The sequence below is a fragment of the Panthera uncia genome (genome assembly GCF_023721935.1).
Source record: "Panthera uncia isolate 11264 chromosome B2 unlocalized genomic scaffold, Puncia_PCG_1.0 HiC_scaffold_24, whole genome shotgun sequence".
NCBI classification, from domain to species: Eukaryota; Metazoa; Chordata; class Mammalia; order Carnivora; family Felidae; genus Panthera; species Panthera uncia.
The window spans coordinates 60,066,082-60,088,912 of record NW_026057580.1 but is presented as its reverse complement, the minus strand read 5'-3'; the positions used below and the strand labels follow the sequence as shown (position 1 = coordinate 60,088,912).

Below are 22,831 nucleotides of genomic sequence, written 5' to 3'. Positions count from 1 at the left end.
AAAGAGCAATTTTTTAAGGACTTAGCTATAAATCCTGGGAAATAGAAGTTTCTGATAGAATCCTTACCACTGAAATTATTTTAAGTACAACAAAGTTACTGGTACCCACTATTGAAAGATCCCTTAAAAGCCAGCTGTCAACCAGGTGGTCATTCTTACAAAGAAAAGAATAAGGTATTGTTTTCTTGTTCATATTTATTTTTGGCAAGTGATTCTGTGCTTGTCTTAATTGGTTAAAGGCCAAACATAGGTCCATAAGTTTAAGACATTGATACAAATCAGGCACACACACTCACATAAGCCCTGCAAGGAAACATATGTAGTTCTACAAGTAATTACAATTATATCCATCAATATTTATATTTTGCTGTCTGCATACAATAAAATTATTTGATACTTCACCTTAGTGAAGCAAATTGTGTATGTATTGGATAAATATATTATTATTGCTTAATTAACTAGATCTTAATTTTATCATTTTCCAATAACTTTTTTATAACCAAGGCATTTTTTTTTTACTTTTTTCTTTACCTGGAATATTAGTAAGTTAATTCCTAGTATACATTTTACTGAATTTTGAGGTCACTGTAAGTTCCATATAAATCTAGTTTATAGTAGTCTTTTAGAGATTTATGTAATATAGTAGTAAATGATTTATTCAGTTTGAATAATTTTAATAAAAATAAAAATCACAAGTATTAGAAACTATATATTTGACTTTTAAAAACAAGTTATGCTTAGTTTTTTAGTGTATTAATGATTGAATAATCGGTAATTTGATGTAATAAAGATAAAAATATGAAGCATACTTTCTTATCCCTTAATATATCTGAACCTGGCTTGGTAAATGCTAGATTATTTTTCAAATATTGTTATAAAATACATAATGTACAATTAATTAATACTTCAGAAAGGCATAGAAATTAAAATGGGTTCCTATCCGGGAAATTTACTGAAATGCTTTTTCTACAGCTTCAGTGGCCAAAAGACAGCACTGGAATGTGAGAAACTAATTTTGGTTTGTTTTAACGCCTCAGAATGTTACAAATTAATCAAGTGCTACTTAAAGTCTAGAACTCATTAACTTTATAAGTTTTACTTTTCCCATGACAGAGATTAAGTTATAGCATAAAGCTTCTTTAGTCTTTCACATCGATCAGCTTGCCATCCCCACTGTACAAGGGCCCTCTTATCTGCTATTTAGTGAGTTCAGTATGTAGGCAGCGATGTGTGCAGTGACATAAAAAGACTAGTTTAGTGTTAGGCAACGCTTATATGAGACCAAACATGAACCCATCCTGGCTGTTTCTTCTGCAATTTGCTTAGGTAAAGCAGAAGAAAAAAATCTATAAACATACACATGCACACATACACAGACAACATCCACGTATTCACATACTCACTAAAGAAAAAGCCAAAGTAGATTGTAATAAGCCTCTTATTTTAACAAATCTAAAAGGTAAGCTGTACAATGTATTTAAGGGCCACAAGGATACATAAGCCTTATACATTGAGTAAAGCTACCAGAGCCCTAACTAAACCCAAGTACTGACGAGTAACTGAAAGACATTTCTCAGCAGTATAGATATGCCAGCTTGTTCTTAGAAGAACAAACAAGTAAGTTAGTGATAAGATGGTATAAACAAAGCATTGTGTAAGAGTGTATATCCCCTATAAACTTAAATCAGTGTAAATATACAAGCAAAATGTAGTAGCTTTACGTACATGTTTTTTTTGTTTGTGTGCGTGTGTGTTTTGCTTTTTGTCTGTTTGTTTGTTTGTTTGTTTTCTCTACATGGAGTAGCTGAGTTTATGGCATTTGTAGAACAGATTGAGATTTGAGGTGAAAAGGGAAACAAAATGAAAACTATTGAGTGAACAGCAGGGTCCATTTGATGTGATTATGAAAGATGTTTCTTTATTCTGTTTTTTTCTTTTGCAATCTAAACACAGTAGCAGGGGGTTGCAAGCACAGTTCATCATAGGTTGTCAATCACTGTCATTTAACATTTGCAGGGGAAGATGTCTTTATTCAAGGACAGCTGGGCAAATCAGAGACATAGATTTGCAGTTAGTAGCCTGTCCAGCCTACACTAAATAAACAAGGACAGGGCAGACAAACCAGCCTCACACATAAAAATATAATGGACTCCACTGACCTCGCTGCCCTCCATTCAGCTTCAATCCCAGTTGCATAAAAGCTTCACTGCCCACTTTCAATTTCCTTTAATTACCTACATGATGTAGATAAGAAAATGAACCTCACTTATAGTCAGTGATCACACACAGGAAATTAACTAGACAAGTTGTTTAAAATTAGAGAAGTAATTTGGAGGTAAATAGAGTGTCCTACTAGGAAAAAGTGGCTAGAAAAGGTTTTTGTTTGCTTGTTTGTTTTTAAGCAGGGACTTTGATTATTTTACTAGCTCTCTCTGCTGATCCTGAGATTGCTGCTTTTCTAATCAATCTAAACTAAGTAAGAAATCTCCTTTGTAAGTATTCTGAAACATCCAAAATAAAATAACCGAAGGAGAGAAGAGCTAATAAGTAAAGTAGTGAAACAAACATGCCACATTCTAAAGAGCTTAGAAAAATTGTGAACTAGAATTCCAGGAATAACTGATCATGGTTTTCACGGGAGGATCTAGCAGAGCAAGTGGGGATTAAATAGCAGTTGTCTTCAGCCAGTCTTCATTTCAGATTGCTTCTCAAGTCCATAATCAAACCACACATACACACACAAAATTAAATACCCAGAACGTTTTTTATTTACTCTCATGAATCTAAAATCAGTGTTTCCCATTTTATTCTTGGGGTTCATAGCACTCGAATTTTAATTAGAAAATACTGTAGGGTTTCAGAGTAATGTCACTATAATACTTCTTTGGAAAAGTTGCATCAGGTGTGTAATATACATCTTTTTCCCCGTCTTTCCACAATACTTTGAGGTAGTTCACTGAGGTGTACTGAAAAGAGCATATTTCCTTATCACACACTGATGTGCTTTTGTGAATATGGATTTAAAAGAAAACTAATTGGAGATTGGAGATTAAAGCCTGCAATATCAAATCTGTGGTTCAGGAGGATACAATTCCTGAATACTTTATCTTTAATTTGTCTCTTGTATTATGAGAACATTGTCTTTCAAAGAACCAATGTTTTCTGTAATACAGTTACATAAAAATTATATGATTACTTGTATAAAAGGAATGTGCAACTACTAGTAAAGCATCAGTAAAAAAAAATAATCTTGTTTCTTTGAGTCATATTTAAGAATCATGATATTTTTAAAAGCAAGTTAATTAAATGTCATTTTAGTTAGTGAAGTACATTTACATAATTGTAAACAAAGATTTACAACTGAAAACTGTAGAACACTAAAACTCAAATAATTGAATCTTGAACTTCACCTTACATCTTGCGTGGTATCAGATGGGGGGATCATTATTATAATAATAATTCCTAACATTTATAGCAAGTCTTACAGTTTTTAAGTGTTTCGTAAATGCTATCACACTGAGTCTTCACACCAAATCCCAATTTAAGGTAAGGAATTTGGAGTTTAGGGAAGCTTAGTTACCCTGAGATGGTCGCATAGCTTGTAAATGCAGAGCTGAAAATCCACCTGTTGTATCAATTCCCAGATCCAGTGTTCTCCCTAGCACCTCACACCATCCCATACTACCCTCATCACCTACAGCATTTGTAAGGGGATTAATTACTTACTACATTCTTTGGACTCTCCTTTAATTCAAACACTGGAAGCATAAAAGGAGAAGATCCTCAAAGGAAGTAATAACTTTTGATGAGAACTCAGTTAATTATGGATAATTTTTAACTACAGAAACTATTATTGGTTTGATATTAATATGTATAAATCAAGTATCAATTCCTTTGAAGATCTCAAAAATATTGCATGTGTCAAATTTAATAATGAAAAATACATTACTTATCAAAAGTGTATATTAAATATAAAATCTGTGTAAGCATTCTAAATTGTATTTTCATCTAATAAGAGTAAATGTCCCTTTTTGTAATTCAAATTTGAACCTTAACTTAATCACTCCTACCTTCTTTATCTAAAAAAATCATGATTTTTTTTTTTTTTTTTTTACTTTCAGTCCAGTCTTAAACTACTCAAAGACACCTTACCTGACTCACTGTTATTTAAACTCTCCTTTCTTATCCTTACTTGTCCACTTTCATTTTATGTTATTTGTGGTCAATGTTGATTAAGGTCTGTCTCCTCCCACTGGACTGTCAAGCTTTGTGAGGGTAGGGATCATGTCTCTGGTTTTGTTCACCATTGTATACCCAACTATACTGTGTGCTGAATAAAAATTGGGTAAACAAATGACTCAGCACACTAAGATGTCCATTGTGGTTATTAAAATATTTTTAGTTTTTATTAAAGTTTATAGTTTTTTGCAGAGAAATTAATCCTTAGTTTAGAAGATTGCTTTATGCATTGAGAAAAGGCATCACTGAATTAATTTTTTTTTAGTAAGGTCACTGTCTTTGGGTAATCTACAGTAAAGATCTCATAGTCCCCTTATTAGACTTAGAAGGATCTATCTCGTACACAACATTTTTTCCAACCTAAAATGTACTCAGCTGTTAGCAGACTCATGTGATACTGATACTGCTGGCAGTGAGCAAATTCCCAATCCTGGTGAAGCAGGGGATTACAGCAATAAATCGGGTAATTCAAGCAGAATTGGCATGGTTTAGAGAACAGTGGAATCACATCGTACATGGAGTTTAGAGTCTAAAGTAGGCAAATACAACAAAAAGCACTGGTGATCAAGTTTACTCCAAAGCACAATAAACATGATTGTGAGTAGTCAGTCCTGTTCAGATATACTGCTTCTCAGTGAGGACAGCGGCACTATTTTTTCCTTTAGTATTGGGGAAGATCATTGTTTCTTTAACACCAAATGAAAGAGTTGGCTTGCATTAGAAGTCATGCTTTATGAAGATGTGTATCATGTGCATCTTTGGATGCTAGAATCACACAACACAGAAAGATGTTCACACTTTCAGAGGTATTTGGAAACTAAGACTGGGAAATACCCAGTTTATATTGCTGTCAATCAGTCAGTCCCTCTGTCTCTCCTTCCCTCCCTCTGTAGGTGGGGAGGGAAGAAGGTGGGTAATGTATGTAATCATATTATACAAGATTGTACTGGGGAAGTGGATTACTTAGATAATACTATGAATTAGTACTTTTAGCCAAAATCTTACTATCCATATAATTTTTCTTCAATTGGACTTTTCATATCATTTGTAAGCCTAGTCCTGTTTTCAACATACCCAAAACCTGGAGAGCCAATTCAATTTGCAGTATGAAAATAGCTATTTGATTTTCTTCTGATAAAAGATCAGAAGTTATGTTTAATGAACAGTAGAAAGAAATCTAAATATGAATAAAATGTTAGACCATGAAACAGGTTTAAGGCTGATTTCTTCTCCCTCTACCTCCACCCAACTATCTGTATTATTGCCCTCTCTTTAAGTGCTTGACAGCAAGCTTCTGCTCACTAAGCGTTCCCAACTTCTCTGCTATTAATAGCATCATCATTCTCTTCATCCCTGAGGCTTAAACCTCAGACCCCTCCTTATCTGTTTTTATGGATCTGCTCATATTATTTTCTCTGCATGGAATGCAAGGAATCTCTCTCCCTCCGTCCTCTTCTACAAATTGTTATAAGCCTAGAACAAACACTGTCTCTTTTGGGAAACTTTCCAACACACCCAGTTCACTCCAGTGCTCTTCTCTGAACAACAGTATTTTATTCTACACTTAAAATAATTATTTACATAAATTTTCCCCCAATATCATTTTAATTTCCTTGAAGGAAAAGGTCATGTTTTAGATTTCTGAACCATCTTCTTTCTTATCTGCTGTTCATTTCTTTTTAAATTCACTTGGAAAGTCTGTAATAGGTGGATAGTTACTGACAGGGATTTGGATGGAGCCCAGATATTATGTTGAAATGGGTCAGCCATCAGGTGATGATGCTTCAGTACTGAAATTCACCTGAAATCAAAAATAATTGTCATGTATAACTGGTCCTTCTTCAGCAAATGACTTCAGACAGAATAGTCAGGAAAGAGCTGACATGACATATGAAAGGAAAACCAACATGACAGATAGGGGCAAAAAATTATTAATTGTTAATATGCCAACATATGCTTCTTTACACAAAGCAATCCAAAAGAATGAAGATAGTGTTGAAAATAAGTGTAGAGTAGCTGTGATATTTTTGACTAATGCAAAACAAAATAAGATGAAACATGGTTTTAAATCAACTGACATTATTTTTAGACACATTTTTTTAGTCTCTTGCACTCACAATTTTCCTTCCCACTATAGAGCCTTTGTATATACTGTTCCTAGAACACTCCTCACTTCTCTCTTCATCTAGTTAATATCTGCTGATCTCTGTATCTTAGCTTATCTGCCTTTTCCTCCACGAAGTCTTTATGACTTTCCTAACTAATTTCTTGGCTAAACTCTCTTATGCTTCCATATATTTCTTGTTCATAGCATTTTTCACCTTATCTAATTTGCATTTATTTATGTGATTGGTTGAATAATGTATTCTTTCTCATAAGCAGATCGTCAACAAATATTTGTTTAAATGAATTTATTCCAGTTTTTGAAATAAGAATTTCCCTATTATTATAGTCTGAATTTTTATCACAAGTATATAACTATATTTTTAGTAGTCTCATATATTCTTAGAATACAGTAAAGGCACAGGTTTCTGAAATTGTAAGTCACGCAAACATAGATGAAGACATGTTATACATGGAGAGTAGAATACTCTAATTATTTCATACTACTGAATTCCAAATAAGAAAATCTTAAGGAGTTCCATCACACAGTTTTATTTCCTAGGCAAGAATTCTATGCCTATCAAATGCAAATCAAAAGTTATGTCAGACCCCTCCATGAACTTTAACTCTCTCCCTTGTCACTCTGACCCCATCCATAGACAACTACCCATCTGCTTTCTGTCTCTGTGGATTAGTTTACAAATTCTAGAGTATGCACTCTGTTTTTGGTCTGGCTTCTTTCACCATAATTATTGAGATTCATCCGTGTTATGTTGAGTACCAATAGTTCATTCTTTTTATTACTGCTTAGAATTCCATTGTATGGATATAATGCAATTTGTTTTTACCTTCATCTGTTGATGGACATTTAGGTTTTTTTCTAATTTTTTGGTTTAAAAGTAAAGCTATTATCAACCATTGTGTATGATCTTTGTGTGGACATACGTCTCTTTTCTCTTAGGTAAATCACTAGGAATGAAATAGCTGAATCACATGGTAGTTATATGTTTTAAATTTTAAGAAAATGTAAAACTGTTTTCCTAAACAAATATAACATTTTAAATTCCCGCCAGTTATATAGGAAAAGTTCCAGTTTTTCTACATTCTTGCCAGTATTTGGTATATCAGTCGTTTAAATTTTAGTCATTCTAATTTTTATTTTCCTAGTAACTAATGAGATCGCATATCTTCACATAAAGTATCTGTTAAAATCTTTGCCTATTTTACACTGGGATGTTTGTATTCCCACTGTGAATTTTGAAAATGTATATATTCTGGATACAAGTCCTATATTAGATATATGCTTTGTAATTATTTTCAGTCTGAGTCCTAAATTTTAATTCTCAGATTTTTTTTATTTTGATGAAGCTCAATTTATCAGTTTTTTTATTGATAAAATTTTAGGTTATCCTATCCAAGAAATCTTTTCCTAACCCTAGGTAGGGTTTTTCTTCTGGAAGTTTTATAGTTTTAGATCTTATACTTAGGCCTATCATATATTTTCAGTAAATTTTGAGTGCAAGGTTACAATTGAATTATTTCATTTTGCTTTATTTTGGGTGTTTTTTTTTGTTTTTTGTTTTTTGTTTTTTGTTTGTTTGTTGCATGTAGATACCCAATTATTCTACCATTTCTTGAAAAGACTATTTCTCCACTGTTGCAAATTTCAAAAATTGTTGTCTAAATATGTATAGGTTAATTATTTCTGGACTCTGTTCTAGTCCAATACAACACGTTTGATTAGATAAGCTTTATAATAAGTCTTGCAGTCAGGTATTGATAACTCTTCAACTTTGTTTCTTTTCAGAGTTCTTCCAGCTATTCTGGCTCCTTTTCATTTCTATGTGAATTTTAAAACCAGTTTGTCAATTTCTATTTAAGGGGAAAAAAGCCTGCTGTGGTTTTGATTGAAATTGTATTAAACCTATAGATCAATTTTAAGAGAATTAAAGTATATCTCTCCATTTAGTTATGTCCTGTAATTTTTTTAGCAATGTTTTGTAGTTTTCAGGTTTTGGGTTTGTTTTTTTTTTCAAATTCACCTCTAGGTATTTCATATATATTATGCTATCATTTTTTTTTTTCATTTCTGATTCTTGGTTGCTGATATACAGAAACATAACTATATAATTAATTTTTGTACATTAATCTTATATCCTGCAACCTTGCAAAACTCACTTATTCTAGTAGTTTATTTTCTGGATCATATTGGATTTTCTACCTGGTTAATCATATCATCTACAAATGAAGACAGTTTTACTTCTTTCTTTTCATTGGGTTTCTTTTATTTCTTGCCTGATTGCACTGACTGGAACTTCTGGTGCAATGTTGAATAGAAATACTTAGAGCAAACACCCTTGTATTATTCCTGATCTTAGAGGGGAAGCATTCAGTCAGATACTGGTAAATATATTAGTTGTAGGTTTCTCAGAGATGCCATTTACTAGGTTGAAAATGTTCCCTTCTTTTTTTAATTTGCTGAGAGTCTTATAGTTAGGGATGCATGTTACATTTTGTCAGATGTTTTTTCTGCATCAATTGAGGTGATTGTGTTGTTTTTGTTTATTAATAAAGTGAATTATATTAATTGATTTTTGAATATTAAAACAATCTTACATTCAGTCACTTACTGTGCTCAGTTAGATGTTCTGTTGTTGGGAACACATACACTAAAAATTTTTATGTCTTCCAGGAGAATTGACTTCTTTATCATTATGTAATTCCCTTCTTTATCTTACTGATAACTTTCCTTGGTTTGGTAACTTTTCCTTGGTCTCTCTGTCTGAAATTAATATAGCTACTCTTGCTTTCTTTTGATTAGTGTTAGCATGGTATATTTTTCTCCATCCACTTTACTTATATATGTGTCTTCATATTTAAAGTTTCTTATAGACAACATGCAGTTGATTTGTATTTTTTATCCACTCTGACAATCTGTCTTTTAGTCATCTAGATATTGACATTCAAAGTGATTATTGATACAGTTGGATTCATAGCTACATTTGTTAATGTTTCCTGTTTGTGGCCCTTATTCTTTGTTCCCATTTTTGTCTTCCACTCTTTTTCTGCCTTTTGTGGTTTTAATTGAGAATTTATATGATTTCATTTTCTTTCTTAGCATATCAGTTATACTTTTTTTTTTTATTTTTTCGGTGATTGCCCGAGTTTACAATATGCATTTAGTCCTACTCCCATTTCACTTTCTGTTAACATCATACTATTTCACAGGTAGTGCCAGTACTTTATAACAGCAAAATAATACTAGTTCCACCCTCTTGTTTCTTATATCATTGTTGTTATTTTACTTTATATATAAGCATACATATGTATATATATACATGCATACACACACAAGCATATATATATATATATATATATATATATATATGATATGTACATAAACATACCTAATTAAATACATGGTTGCTATTATCTTGAACAAATTATTATCAGGTCAGTTAACGATAATAAAAATAAAAGCTTTACTTTATCTTCACTTATTCCTTCTTTCATGCTCTCCTTTCTTTATGTAGAAGCAAGTTTCTGACCTATATTGTTTTCCTTCTCCCTAAAGAACATCTCATAATGTTTCATGTAAGGGATTTTTACTGGCAGCAAATTAACTAGATTTTTGTTTGAGAAAGTCTTTATTTCTCTTTTACTTTTGAAGGATAATTTTAAATGGTGCATTCTAAGTTGGTAGGGTTTTTTCTTTCAACACTTGAAATACTTCATTCCACTCTCTTCTTGCTTGCATGGTTTTTGAGATGTCAGATATAGTTCTTAGCCTTGTTCCTCAATAAGTTGTGTTTTTCCTCTGGCTTCTTTGAGGACTTTATCTGTAATCAGAGTTTGAAGATGATATGCCGAGGTGTAGATTTTTTTTGAAATTTATTCTGCTTGGTGTTTTCTGAACTTTCTGGATCTGTAGTTTGGTGTCTGAAATTAATTTGGGGGAAATTCTCAGTCATTATTATTTCAAATATTTCTTCTGTTTCTTTCTTCTTGTTCTGGTATTCCCATTATGCTTATGGTATACCTTCTGTAATTGTTCATAGTCCTTGGATATTCTGTTCTGGTTTTTCCAGTCTGCTTTTTGAAGTTTTTGAAGATTCCATTGATATGTCCTCTAGCTCAGAAGTTCTTTTCTTAGCAATGACCTATCTACTAATAAGCCTGTCAAAGGCATTCTTCTTGTCTGTTACAGTATTTTTTGTCTTTAGAGTTTCTTTTTGGTTCTTTCTTAGGATTTTCATCTCCTTTTTCATTGCCCATCTGTTCTTATGTGCTGTCTACTTTGTCCATTAGAGCCCTTAACATACATTAGTTGATTAGCAACTAATTACAGTTGTTCTAAATTCCCAGTCTGGTAATTCCCTCATCTCTGCCAAGTCTAGTTCTGATGCTGGCTCTTTCTGTTCAAATTGGTTAGGTTTTTTGGTTTTTGGTTTTGTGAGGGTTTTTTGGTTTTTGGTTTTGTGAGGGTTTTTTGGTTTTTGGTTGTTTTATTTTGTTGTTGTTTTGTTGCTTTTTGATATACCTTGTAATTTTTTTCTTGATACCCAGACATAATGTACTCTGTAAAAAAATCTGCTATAAATAGGACTTTAGTAATATGCTGGTGAGTTGAACTCACATAGAACTATAGTTCTATGATTATGTCTCAGTCTTTTAGAGAGCCTATTCCTCTAGACTGTGACTTCACAAGTGTTTCTCAGTTTTTCTTCCCTCTTAGGTGGGACAGGATGGCTAGAGTGGACTGAAGTTGGGTACTTCCCTTACCCCAGGTCAGTTAAGCTCTAATAGTACCCTAGCAGGTTAGGCTCTGGTTAACTAGTTTCTACTGAGAACAAGCCTTTTTAAGGAGAACAGAGTTCTTGGGGCACCTGAGTGGCTCAGTCAGTTAGGCTTTCAGCTTGCACTCAGGTCATGATCTCTCAGCTCTATGAGTTCGAGCCCTACATCAGGCTCTCTGCTGTCAGCATGGAGCCCACTTCGGGTCCTCCATCTCCTCCCTGCCCTTCCCACATGCACACAATTTCTCTTTCTCTCTCTCAAAAATAAATGAACACTTAATAATAAAAATTTTAAAAAAGAAGAAAAACAGAGTTATCTGGCATAGTTCAAACTGGTTCCTTTCTCCTCCCCCTGCTGGAAACTCAAGTGGATTTTTCTCTCATCTTTACCCTGGGTATCTGGTCAAGCTCCTGGAGGTAAATGTCACAATATTTTTGAGGACCCCTATAAGACTAGATCCTCCTAGAGTTTTTAGCTGAGTTGTCCACACTGATCCTCCAATAATTCATCAATTACAGCTCAGGTTTTCTTACTTCACCACTGGTGAGTCTATGTTTCTGTTAGCCATGACTCCCTGAATTTTCCTGTGTCTCCAGTTTTGGGGGCAACAATTTGTCCCATGTCCTCCCCTGTCTTATGGATCCAAGGAAAGTTGTTGATCTTTCAATCTGTTCAACTTTTTACTTGTTCTTAGGACAAAATGGTGGCTTTTAAGCTCCTTACATGTGAAACTGGAAACTTAATTTCAAATCATTTTATTTTAGACTAATTTATTATTTTTTAAGAATTTTATTTTTTTTTTATATAATTTATTGTCAAATTGGTTTCCATACAACACCAGTGCTCATCCCAACAGGTGCCCTCCTCAATGCCCATCACCCACTTTCCCCTCTCCCCCACCGCCCATCAACCCTCAGTTTGTTCTCAGTATTTAAAACCCTCTTATGGTTTGCTTCCTTCCCTCTCTGTAACTTTTTTTTTCTTTTTCCCCCTTGCCCTCCCCCCCAACCCCGGGCTTCTGTTAAGTTTCTCAGGATCCACAGATGAGTGAAAACATATGGTATCTGTCTTTCTCTGCCTGACTTATTTCACTTAGCATAACACTCTCCTTTTCCATCCACGTTGCTACAAAAGGCCAGATTTCATTCTTTCTCCTTGCCATGTAGTATTCCATTGTGTATATAAACCACAATTTCTTTATCCATTCATCAGTTGATGGACATTTAGGTTCTTTCCATAATTTGGCTATTGTTGAAAGTGCTGCTATAAACATCGGGGTACAAGTGCCCCTTATACATCAGCACTCCTGTATCCCTTGGATAAATTCCTACCAGTGCTATTGCCAGGTCATAGGGTAGATCTATTTTTAATTTTTTGAGGAACCTCCACACTGTTTTCCAGAGCAGCTGCACCAATTTGCATTCCCCCCAACAGTGCAAGAGGGTTCCCGTTTCTCCACATCCTCGCCAGCATCTATAGTCTCCTGATGTGTCCATTTTAGCCACTCTGACTGGCGTGAGGTGGTATCTGAGTGTGGTTTTGATTTATATTTCCCTGATGAGGAGCAACGTTGAGCATCTTTTCATGTGTGGGTTGGCCATCTGGATGTCTTCTTTAGAGAAGTGTCCATTCATGTTTTCTGCCCATTTCTTCACTGGATTATTTGTTTTTCAGGTGTGGAGTTTGGTGAGTTGTTTATAGATTTTTGATACTAGCCCTTTATCCAATATGTCATTTGCAAATATCTTTTCCCATTCTGCCAGTTGCCTTTTAGTTTTGTTGATTGTTTCCTAATCTAATTTATTATAATAAATATAAGTTGATGGTTCTGCTCTTCATCCTTTTCTTACCTAACCAATCTTATCCCATTCCCCCTTTCCCAGCCCTGACTTATTTCTTCCACTCATCCTATAGATCTTAACTTAAATGTCATTGCTTCCAAGAGACTTTCCCTGACTCTCTAAAATAATCAGATCCCCAAGCAATGTCCCTTCAGCACTCTGTACTTACCATATCATAACATTCATTATACTTTGTAGAACTTGTTTTTTTTCCCTGAGGAACTCTCAGCTTCTGGTTTACTCCTGTGGCCCCACTGTCAAGCATAGTGTGTGATGCCCAGCAGGTCTTTTTGTTGATTGCATAAATATGAAGAGCTTTCCTGCATTTCAGATATATTGTACATTACTAACTTGTGCCTACATGTTAATAATGGTATTAAACAAAGCAAAATTCTAAGGGGCATGATTGGTTACCTTATCATTTTTCTAAACCATGTTTTAAATGTCAATAGTTAAGCTAAGAAGTTCATTAATTATTATACTTCTGGTTCAACACATTTCTCTCTCTCTCTCTCTCTCTCTGTCTCTCTCTCTCTCTCTGTATATATATATGTATATGTATATACATATGTATATGTACATGTACATATACATGTATATGTATGTATTTTTTTTTCCAGGATGCAGAAGAATACACAGATTTGCCAGTAAGACACAATGAAGATCATATGAATAGCGAACTGGCAAAATGTCTTCCCTTTGAATCAAATCCTCATTCATATGATAGCCCTCACACCAAAGCACATCTCCTACTACAGGCACATCTCAGCAGAACCATGCTGCCCTGCCCAGATTATGACACTGATACCAAAACAGTCTTGGACCAAGCACTCAGAGTATGTCAGGTATGAAAGTCTAATACCTATATTTTCTCCCATCATTTGTTTTTTTTTTTTCCTGTTTTAGGATAAAATATACTTGCATTTAAAATATTTTATCATAGCATTGTTGGGAAAAACCAGGTAAATGAAGAATTTTCAAAGGAAAAAGCAAGTGTAAATGCAATAAGATGACAATTTCAGTCATCCGTTGGATGAAAATTAAAAGTTGGACTAGTGCTTGCTTCAGCAGCACACATACTAAAATTGGAACAACACAGAGAAGATCAGCATGGCCCCTGCGCAAAGGATGACATTCAAATTCGTGAAGCGTTCCACACTGGGGAAAAAAAAAAAAAAAAAAGTAAAAACTAAATGCCAGGTACTTTTCTCGGTACTGAATGAACAAGCAGAAGACTACCTGCTATTACGGGCTTTCACTTGAGATGGAAAAGACAATTAAAAATATAAGTCAAGAGGTGATAACTGCTATTTTTTTAAAAAAGTAACGAAATATAATGAAAATATAGACAAAGATGGAAGGTTCCATTTTGCACTTTCTTGCTTACAAGGTGACATTAAAGAAAGAATTAAAAGCAGACAGTGGGCCATAGGAGGATTTGAGGGGTATATTCCAAAAACTATAAAAAGCTAGTGCCAGCTCTCTCATGTAGGAACTTGGTATAGTCAAACAAAAGTCACAGAGACCATTGTAAAAAAGGTGAAAGGGGGCACCAAAAATAAAGTCAAAACACAGTAGATGTGGACATTATAGAGAAAATGGGGGTAGGTCAAGGCAGGGAGTGTGTAAACCATTAAGAATTTTGGACTTTCCTCTGAGAGGGAAGCTGCTAGAACAGTGGTTTACTAGTGGTTATGTTAGTTATATCTATGAATACTTACCATAGTAATTAAAACTGAAAAATTTTCAAATATTATGTTATTTAAAAATAACAATAACAACCCCATTGTATGTTAACATAAAAATAACATGATTTTTCAGGAAAAGTATTTTTCAAGACAATAAAGAAAATTAGTGAAATGTGTAATTAATTACATTTTTGCAAATATCTTTAATGTCTAGGTTAATAGAAGTCAGCTAGATTCACATATCTTTTTGCAATCAGTCTATTAAAATATGTTCTATGAAGGGGCGCCTGGGTGGCGCAGTCGGTTAAGCGTCCGACTTCAGCCAGGTCACGATCTCGCCGTCCGTGAGTTCGAGCCCCGCGTCGGGCTCTGGGCTGATGGCTCGGAGCCTGGAGCCTGTTTCCGATTCTGTGTCTCCCTCTCTCTCTGCCCCTCCCCCGTTCATGCTCTGTCTCTCTCTGTCCCAAAAATAAATAAAAAAAAAAAAAAAACGTTGAAAAAAAAATAAAATATGTTCTATGAAAAAAAAAAAAAAAAAGTCTTGAAATCTATGAAGAAAAAGCCAGCCTGACAGAGATACATAGTTCAAAAAAGGGAAGAGTATTTCTATAGCCTTTTCAGGTAATTGTGAATATTCTTTTTTGAAAGTACCTGAAAACTTGACCTGTGGTATTTCTTGAAGGTTAGTTGCAGTGTAGATTCTGAAACCCTATCAATGAACTTTTCATACCTTGAATGCTTTTAGGGTAGGCCTGAAATGATGGTGGCTGGACCTGATTGGTGTGTGTGAGATTGGTGAGAATATGTTGGTTCCTGTATTTTTTTTTTCCAGAACTAACAGAATATGCTAATGAATTAGAAAAGGGTTTTGGGGGGGCACCTGGGTGGCTTAGTTGGTTGAGTATCAGACTCTTGATCTCCACTCAGGTCATGATCTCACAGTTCCTGAGTTAGAGCCCCCCTTGGGCTGCACACTGAGCATGAAGCCTACTTGAGATTCTTCTCTCTCTCTGCCCCTCTCCGCCACTCGTGCTCGCTCTCTCTCTCTCTCTCACTCACTCTCTGTAAAATAAAATATTTTTTTAGTTAAGAAAATGAAAAGGTTTTTTTTTCCCATAAAATGAGAAGCCAAAAATGATTCCAAGGCTTTTCTCTTGAGCAACTGGAAGCATGGAGCTGCCACTTACTGGGAGTAATTGGAAGAGGAGCAGGGTGGGGGGAGCACTCCTAAGCGATTGAGACTATGAGAGATTTGGTTTTCCTCACTATACCTTTTTTGCACATTTCTGTAATGAAAAACAATTTTTTTTAATTTTCAAAAAACTGAAGGTGTTTTTAAGGTAGAGTAAATGAGTCTGTGAACATGGAGTTTACTTACAAAATTAAAGACTTGAAATTACTTAAGAATCTTTCCGGTTATGGAATGCTGTAAAATATTACAATTCCATTAGTAAATTCTACATGTATGTAAAATATCTGCATCTGTGTGTGACAAGAGGCCTGGAGAGAAGATCTAGAATAGTGTCCACCAAAAGGTTAACAGTAACCATCTCTGTAGCAGGATTGTGGGTGATTTTCAATTTCTTCTTTATGCTTTTCTAAACTGTTTGAATGTTTTAAATTTAGCTTCTAACATTGTTATTATCAGAAAAAAATTAATTTTATTATTTAAAAGAATAGGAATATTTCATTAGAGTAAGCACAAACTTTCAGGAAGTAGGGAACTAAAGGTATAATTAACACACAACATTTTTTTACATCCTTTTATAACCACCACATGGTTTGCCTCTCTGATTTGCCACTCGATTTGTCATACTTTATTTTTTTTAAGTTTATTTACTTATTTTTAGAGAGAGAGAGAGAGAGTGCACGCAAGTGGGAAAGGGACAGAGAGGGAGAGGAAAAGAGAGAGAATCCCAAGCAGGCTCTGCACTGTCAGCACAGAGCCTGACACAGGGCTCGAACCACAAACCACGAGATCATGACCTGAGTGGAAGTCAAGAGTCAGACACTTAACTGACTGAGCCACACAAGCACCCCTGTCACACTTTATAAACAAAGTTAAAGTTTCTAAACTTTAGATACTCATTTGTGAGTGGCCCTGGATACTCATTTGTGTTTCCTGTAACTGGTTTTTCCCCCTTCAAATATTGACCTGTTAATGAATCCGGGGGTTAGCAAGGGTTAGAGAGGTTATAAGAGGAATTAAATTTTGATGCTTGCAAGTATACTTATAGATGTACGTTTTATGTCATGTGTAAAAATTATATGATTATACTAATTTTTTATACTTTCTTTTTCACCACTTAGTCATTATGATCCAAAGACTATATAGTAATAGAAATTAGCAATTTCCAGAGAAGTCTATTTCTAAATTTGCTATAAGGGAAAAGGATTACATCAGATACTTTTATTCTCTATTAGATATTTTTACATACCATTTCTTGGGATGATATTTATATTTATTGAATATGTTTGATCCTTCTGAATAGGATCTAAAGAGAAATAGTTTTCTTTTTAATTACAAAAGCAATACACTTCATTGTAAAAAATTTAGAAAAACATTAAAATTAGTCATTCACAGTAAATATTTCTTCATCCTCACAAATATGAGGCTCTTATTGTTCATGGATTTTAAATTTTTTATTTTGAAACAATTTCAGGCTTAGAAAAAATTGATAAAAATAGTAAAATGAAATTTCTGTGTATCTTTTGCCCAACATCCCCTAATTTAACATCTTGCCTCAGTTCTAATCTAGTCTATTAGCTTGTCTGCAGACCTCATTCAGATTTTGTCTATTTGAATTTTATCTCACTAATGCCCTTTCTCTAGACCAAGATCCAATCTGAGATCCCTCATTGCATTTCATTTTTTTAAGTTTTTATTTTAATTCCAGTTTGTGAACATGAAGCGTTATATTAGTTTTAGATGTACGATACAGTTATTCAACATTCCATATGTCACCTGGTGTTCATCATGACAAGTGCACTTCTTAATCCCCATCACCTATTTCACCCAACCTCCACCCATATACCCTCCCCCACCTACCTCCCCTCTGTTAACCATCAGTTTGTTCTCTGTAGTTAAGAATCTGTTTCTTGTTTTGTCTCTTTCTCTCTTTCTCTTTTTTTCCCCTTTGGACAATTGTTTCTTAAATTCCACATAAATATGAGTGAAATCATATGGTATTTGTCTTTCTCTGACTTATTTTGCTTAGCATTATATTCTGTAACTCCATCTATGTCATTACAAATGGCAAGATTTCATTCTCATGGCTAAATAATATTCTGTTCGTGTGTGTGTGTGTGTGTTCATTCTTTGAGTAAATACTCAAAAGTGCAATTGCTAGATCATAGGTTAGTTCTATTTTTAACTTTCTGAGGACCCTCCATACCATTTACCACAGTGGCTACATCAGTTTGCATTCCCACCAACAGTGCTAGAGGGTTTCTTTTTCTCCACATCCTCGCCAACACGTTTCTTGTGTTATTGCTTTTAGCCATTCTAACAGGTGTAAGGCGATAACACATTGTAGTTTTAATTTGCACTTCCCTAATGATAAGTGATGATGAGCATCTTTTCATGTGTTTGTTGGCCATCTCTATGTTTTCTTTGGAAAAATGTCTGTTCATGTCTTCTGCCCATTTCTAATTGGATTAGTTCTTTTGACAGTATTGATTTGCATAAGTTCTTCATATATTTTGGATACTAGTCCTTTATCAGATATGTCTTTTGCAAATATCTTCTCCCATTCCATAGATTGCCTTTCAGTTTTATTGATTGTTTCCTTCACTGTGCAGAAGCTTTTTATTTTGATTTGGTCCCAATAGTATCTTTTTGCTTTTGTTTTTCTTGCCTTGGGGAACCAATGTAGAAAAAATTACTATGGCCAATGTCAGAGAAGTTACTGCCTGTGCTCTCCTCTAGGACTTTTATGGTTTCACGTCTCATATTTAGGTCTTTAATTCACTTTGAATTTATTTTTGTGTATGGTTTAAGAAAGTGGTCCAGTTTCATTCCTTTGCATATTGCCCTCCATTTTTCCTAGCACCATTTGTTGAAGATACTGTCTTTTTCCCATTGGACATTCTTTCCTGCTTTGTTGAAGAAACCCACATTGCATTTCATAATCATGTCTCCTCAGTCCCCTTGAATTTCATGATATTGGCCATCTTTGAAGAATATATGTGTGTGTGTGTGTATACATATACATATATATATATATATGTATGTATGTATATATATATATATATAGAGAGAGAGAGAGAGAAAGAGAGATGTGTGTGTGTTTATTTTTATTTGTGTATGTATTTAGCAAAAATACCACAAAAGTGATGTCTTGCACCCTCACTATATCATATCAGGAGGCTTATGACATTGATGTTCTCATTACCAGTGAAATTAACTTGTACAATTGAGGTGGTATCTGCCAGGCTTCTCCACGATAGTTACTTCTTTTTTTTTTTTTTTTTTATAATTAGTAGGTATTTTGTGGGCAGATATTTTGAGATTTGAGATTATGCAATATCCAATTTCCTATCATACTTTCCTACATTATTTTTAGCATCTATTGGTGAATTTTGCCTGAAGCAATTATTACTATTCTGATTTTCTGTTTCCATTTTTCCCAGAATTCTGCTGGAATGAAGAACTTTTTCTTCTCCACTTATTTATTTATTTTATCCATCTGTTTATTTATATAAGTATAAACTCATGAGCGTTTGTTTTATTCTGTTGGGTAAAATCCATTGCTTTCATTATTTATTTTGCTACACAGATACGTCTCAGCAACAACCACTGGGCATCTCACACTTGGCTCTGGTATCTCTCTGACATGCCCACATTATGTTTTTAACATCACTTGCAGCCTTCCCTCTTCTACTTTCCCTGTCTCAGCCTTGGAATTAGCGAATTTTCCAAAGAGCCTGGTTCTTTTTATTAGAGAATAATTTAGAGACTAAAATCTGGATCTTTGCTGACTCCATCACCACCTGGGTATTTTGCCTCTAGGCCCTCTCTTTGGGCAAAGCTAGGAGATACGAGTATGCATACTCAGACGTATATCCATTTGTATATCTGCTTATCTCTGTGTATATGTATATATGTATGTGAAAATATTTGTATTTATAAACCCATGAGTTCATTCTAATACCTACAATTCCAATCTAATACCAAAAGGTTCATTTTACTCTTTTTTTATATGAAATATATTGTCAAATTGGTTTCCATACAACACCCAGTGCTCCTCCCAACAGGTGCCCTCCTCAATGCCCATCACCCACCCTCTCCTCCCTCCCACTCCCCATCAACCCTCAGTTTTTTCTCATTTTACTCTTCTTTTTAAACTCCTTCATCCCCCTGCGAGAAACCTGGTTCTCATTAATCAAAACATATTTACTATTTCCTCAATTCTACCATATTCCTAATGTCATTTTAGGATTACTAACCCTTTTTCCTACAAAAATCAAATTTACTAGCTAGGGTGCAATAGTTGTGTATTGTTCTTTTTTGTCCCTGGAAGCTCAGAAGCTCTTTTTCTTTGTACCCCTCTCACTTTTTTCTTTTGCATATTTTATCCTGTTATTTTATAAACTATCTTAACTTAATAATTTATAACATTAAATATTTTTAACACTAAATATTTTTCCCAACATAATTTCTTTTTTTTTAATTTTTTCTTAACGTTTATTTATTTTTGAGACAGAGACAGAGCATGCACAGGGGAGGGGCAGAGAGAGAGGGAGACACAGAATCTGAAACAGGCTCCAGGCTCTGAGCTGTCAGCACAGAGCCCGACGCAGGGCTCGAACTCACGGACCGTGAGATCATGACCTGAGCCGAAGTCGGACGCCCAACCAACCAAGCCACCCAGGCGCCCCACCCAACATAATTTCTAATGACTGCACTATATTCCTTCATATGAAGGTCATACTTTATTTAATGAGTCCCTTATAGCCAGACATTGTGGTGGAATTTTCTTTATTAAAAATTACAAGTATTAGTTATGATCATCTTGAATGTTGAGTTGGCTAATCAGAAGCCACATGGTAAAAAAAATCTTTGTTGTAAAGAGATGGCAACCAGCCATCCTAAATCCTCTGATTCCTGCAATTTCTTGTAAGATTGTGATAGAAGTAAACAAGTCAGGAAAAGGAAAGAATATTACAGTTGCCAATGGAAATTTGGGGGTGAAAATCAAGAGTTGGTAAAATTTTATGTGGTGGCTGATTGACAGTTTTATTATTGTACCCTATTTTTCTCATTTGATTACGTGGATATTGTTGGCCTTAGAAAGCATTGGTTCACACAGTTTTCCAAGCTGCAGCCCTGCTGGCTGATTGAAAATTATACTCCTGCCCCCATGGGACATCAGCATGACCTTGTGGTCTATGCGTGGGACTCAATGCCACCAGCTCTTACCATAAATCCAGCTCTGCTCTGGTTTTAGTATAAGGTGTTAGGCAAGTCACTTAACCCCTCGTTTTTGAATAAGAATAACACCTCACAAGAATAGAGCATTAGTTAATGTTTATAAATTAAACAATTTAAGGACTCAAGGAAGTAGGTTTATTTTAGTACCCTTATTCATAGTAGCTCTTTTATTTCCTTGCTTTATCATAGTCATTTAACTCCAAAGTTAATATTTTTTAAAGTTTATTCATTTTGAGAGAGAGATGGTGTGCAAGTGGGGGAGGGGAAGAGAGGGAGAGTGAGAATCCCAAGCAGCCTCTGCACTGTCAGTGCACCACCACAAGCCTGAGGTGGGGCTCAAACCAGTGAACCGTAAGATTGTGACTGAGCCAAAGTCAAATGCTTACCTGACTGAACTACCCAGGTGCCCCTAAATATTTTTTTTAAGTTTATTTCTTTATTTTGAGAGAGAGAGCATGCACACACAAGGAGGGGAGGAGCAGAGGGGGGAGAGAGAGAATCCAAGCAGGCTCAAAACCATGATCTGAGCTGAAATCAATAATAAAATGCTTGACCAACTGAGCCACCTGGGTGCCCCTATAGAAACATACCTTTTATATGAGCCATCATTTAGATTATGAAAACTCTGTAGTCTTGACAAAAACATAGTTATGTAGTTGTATTTCCCTGCTTGAAGTCAGAATGTACCATACAGCCTGCCTTTCCTTCTTATACCCATTTTAAAGTATGTATCAAGGTCATTTGTTCCATTCTTTTGCTTTGGCGGTGTTTTTGTAATGGCTTCTTTTAATATGTTACTGTTACTAGTATTTCCATTCTATCCCACTGAATAAAAATAAAAGTAAAAATTACTGTGCATACCTCACTTTTTAAAATCTTCTTAAAATGTTCTAATTTGTAAATTGAGTAATTACAGAATTGATTGTTCCTACTATTCACCTTTGAAATTCTCTTCTTGATCATGGTACTTGTAATATATATTTAAAATGCAGTAAGTGATATGACATGCTTTCTGTGCTGGGCACACCAAAGGAAAACTTTATGTTTTCAGCTTTTGTGAAAATATTACAAATAAGAAGTATCAAAAATTAAACTGACTTGCCTAAATTTTCCAAATTTGACAGCAAAGCCAGAACTGCTGATGTCTTGATTAGCTCTCTGCTGTTGTGTGGGTTTTTGTCCTGTTTTGTTTGGTTTGGTTTTTATCAAGACACAAAGAAATTGATGTTCATAGAAGTTAAATAACTATGTTACAGGTGATTTGTCAAGGCAGTCCATGCTGAAACCAGTGGAAATTCCAGGACTTTAAATCCTGATCAAATATCTCTGATCTTTTCTAAAAAGTGCTATAAGTCTTTACATTAAAGTCATCTTCAATTTTACTTAAAAATAAAATATTTAAAGTCATCTTCACTTAAATGAAAACTAAATACAATACTGAGCCAAATAGCATAAGAGTACAGGTTTATATCTTAGTCACTCCCACTACCTCCTGGATGGTATTTATAACAAAACTTCCTAGGAATTGAATATTTTCAGGTGTTTCATGGAAAAAGGGAAACCCGGGCTAGAGGAGCCAACTCAGTGAGCTGAGAACCAGAGGACTATGTGTTTCAAAGTGTGACTGTGCTGTCACTTTGCTGGGTTATTTGGAACGTTTAAGATGTTGGTGGTGGGAGGGAGGGGAGGGTGGGTGAGGGGAATTGAGGAGGGCACCTGTTGGGATGAGC

General features: G+C 34.6%; 1 protein-coding gene and 1 non-coding gene across 3 annotated transcripts in view; both read left to right on the top strand.

Annotated features, from left to right (window-relative positions):
• The window catches only part of ASCC3 (activating signal cointegrator 1 complex subunit 3), a 358,207-nt gene that overhangs the window by 311,673 nt on the left and 23,703 nt on the right, over window positions 1–22,831 (top strand). For both annotated transcript variants that reach the window (XM_049654058.1, XM_049654059.1), the window contains one exon: window positions 13,601–13,825. In XM_049654058.1, the coding sequence (XP_049510015.1) occupies window positions 13,601–13,825 (225 nt within the window). The remainder of the gene's footprint in view (window positions 1–13,600; window positions 13,826–22,831) is intronic.
• On the top strand, window positions 14,036–14,143 carry LOC125939273 (U6 spliceosomal RNA). The gene has a single exon (XR_007463011.1). It is a non-coding gene; the product is annotated as a U6 spliceosomal RNA (small nuclear RNA).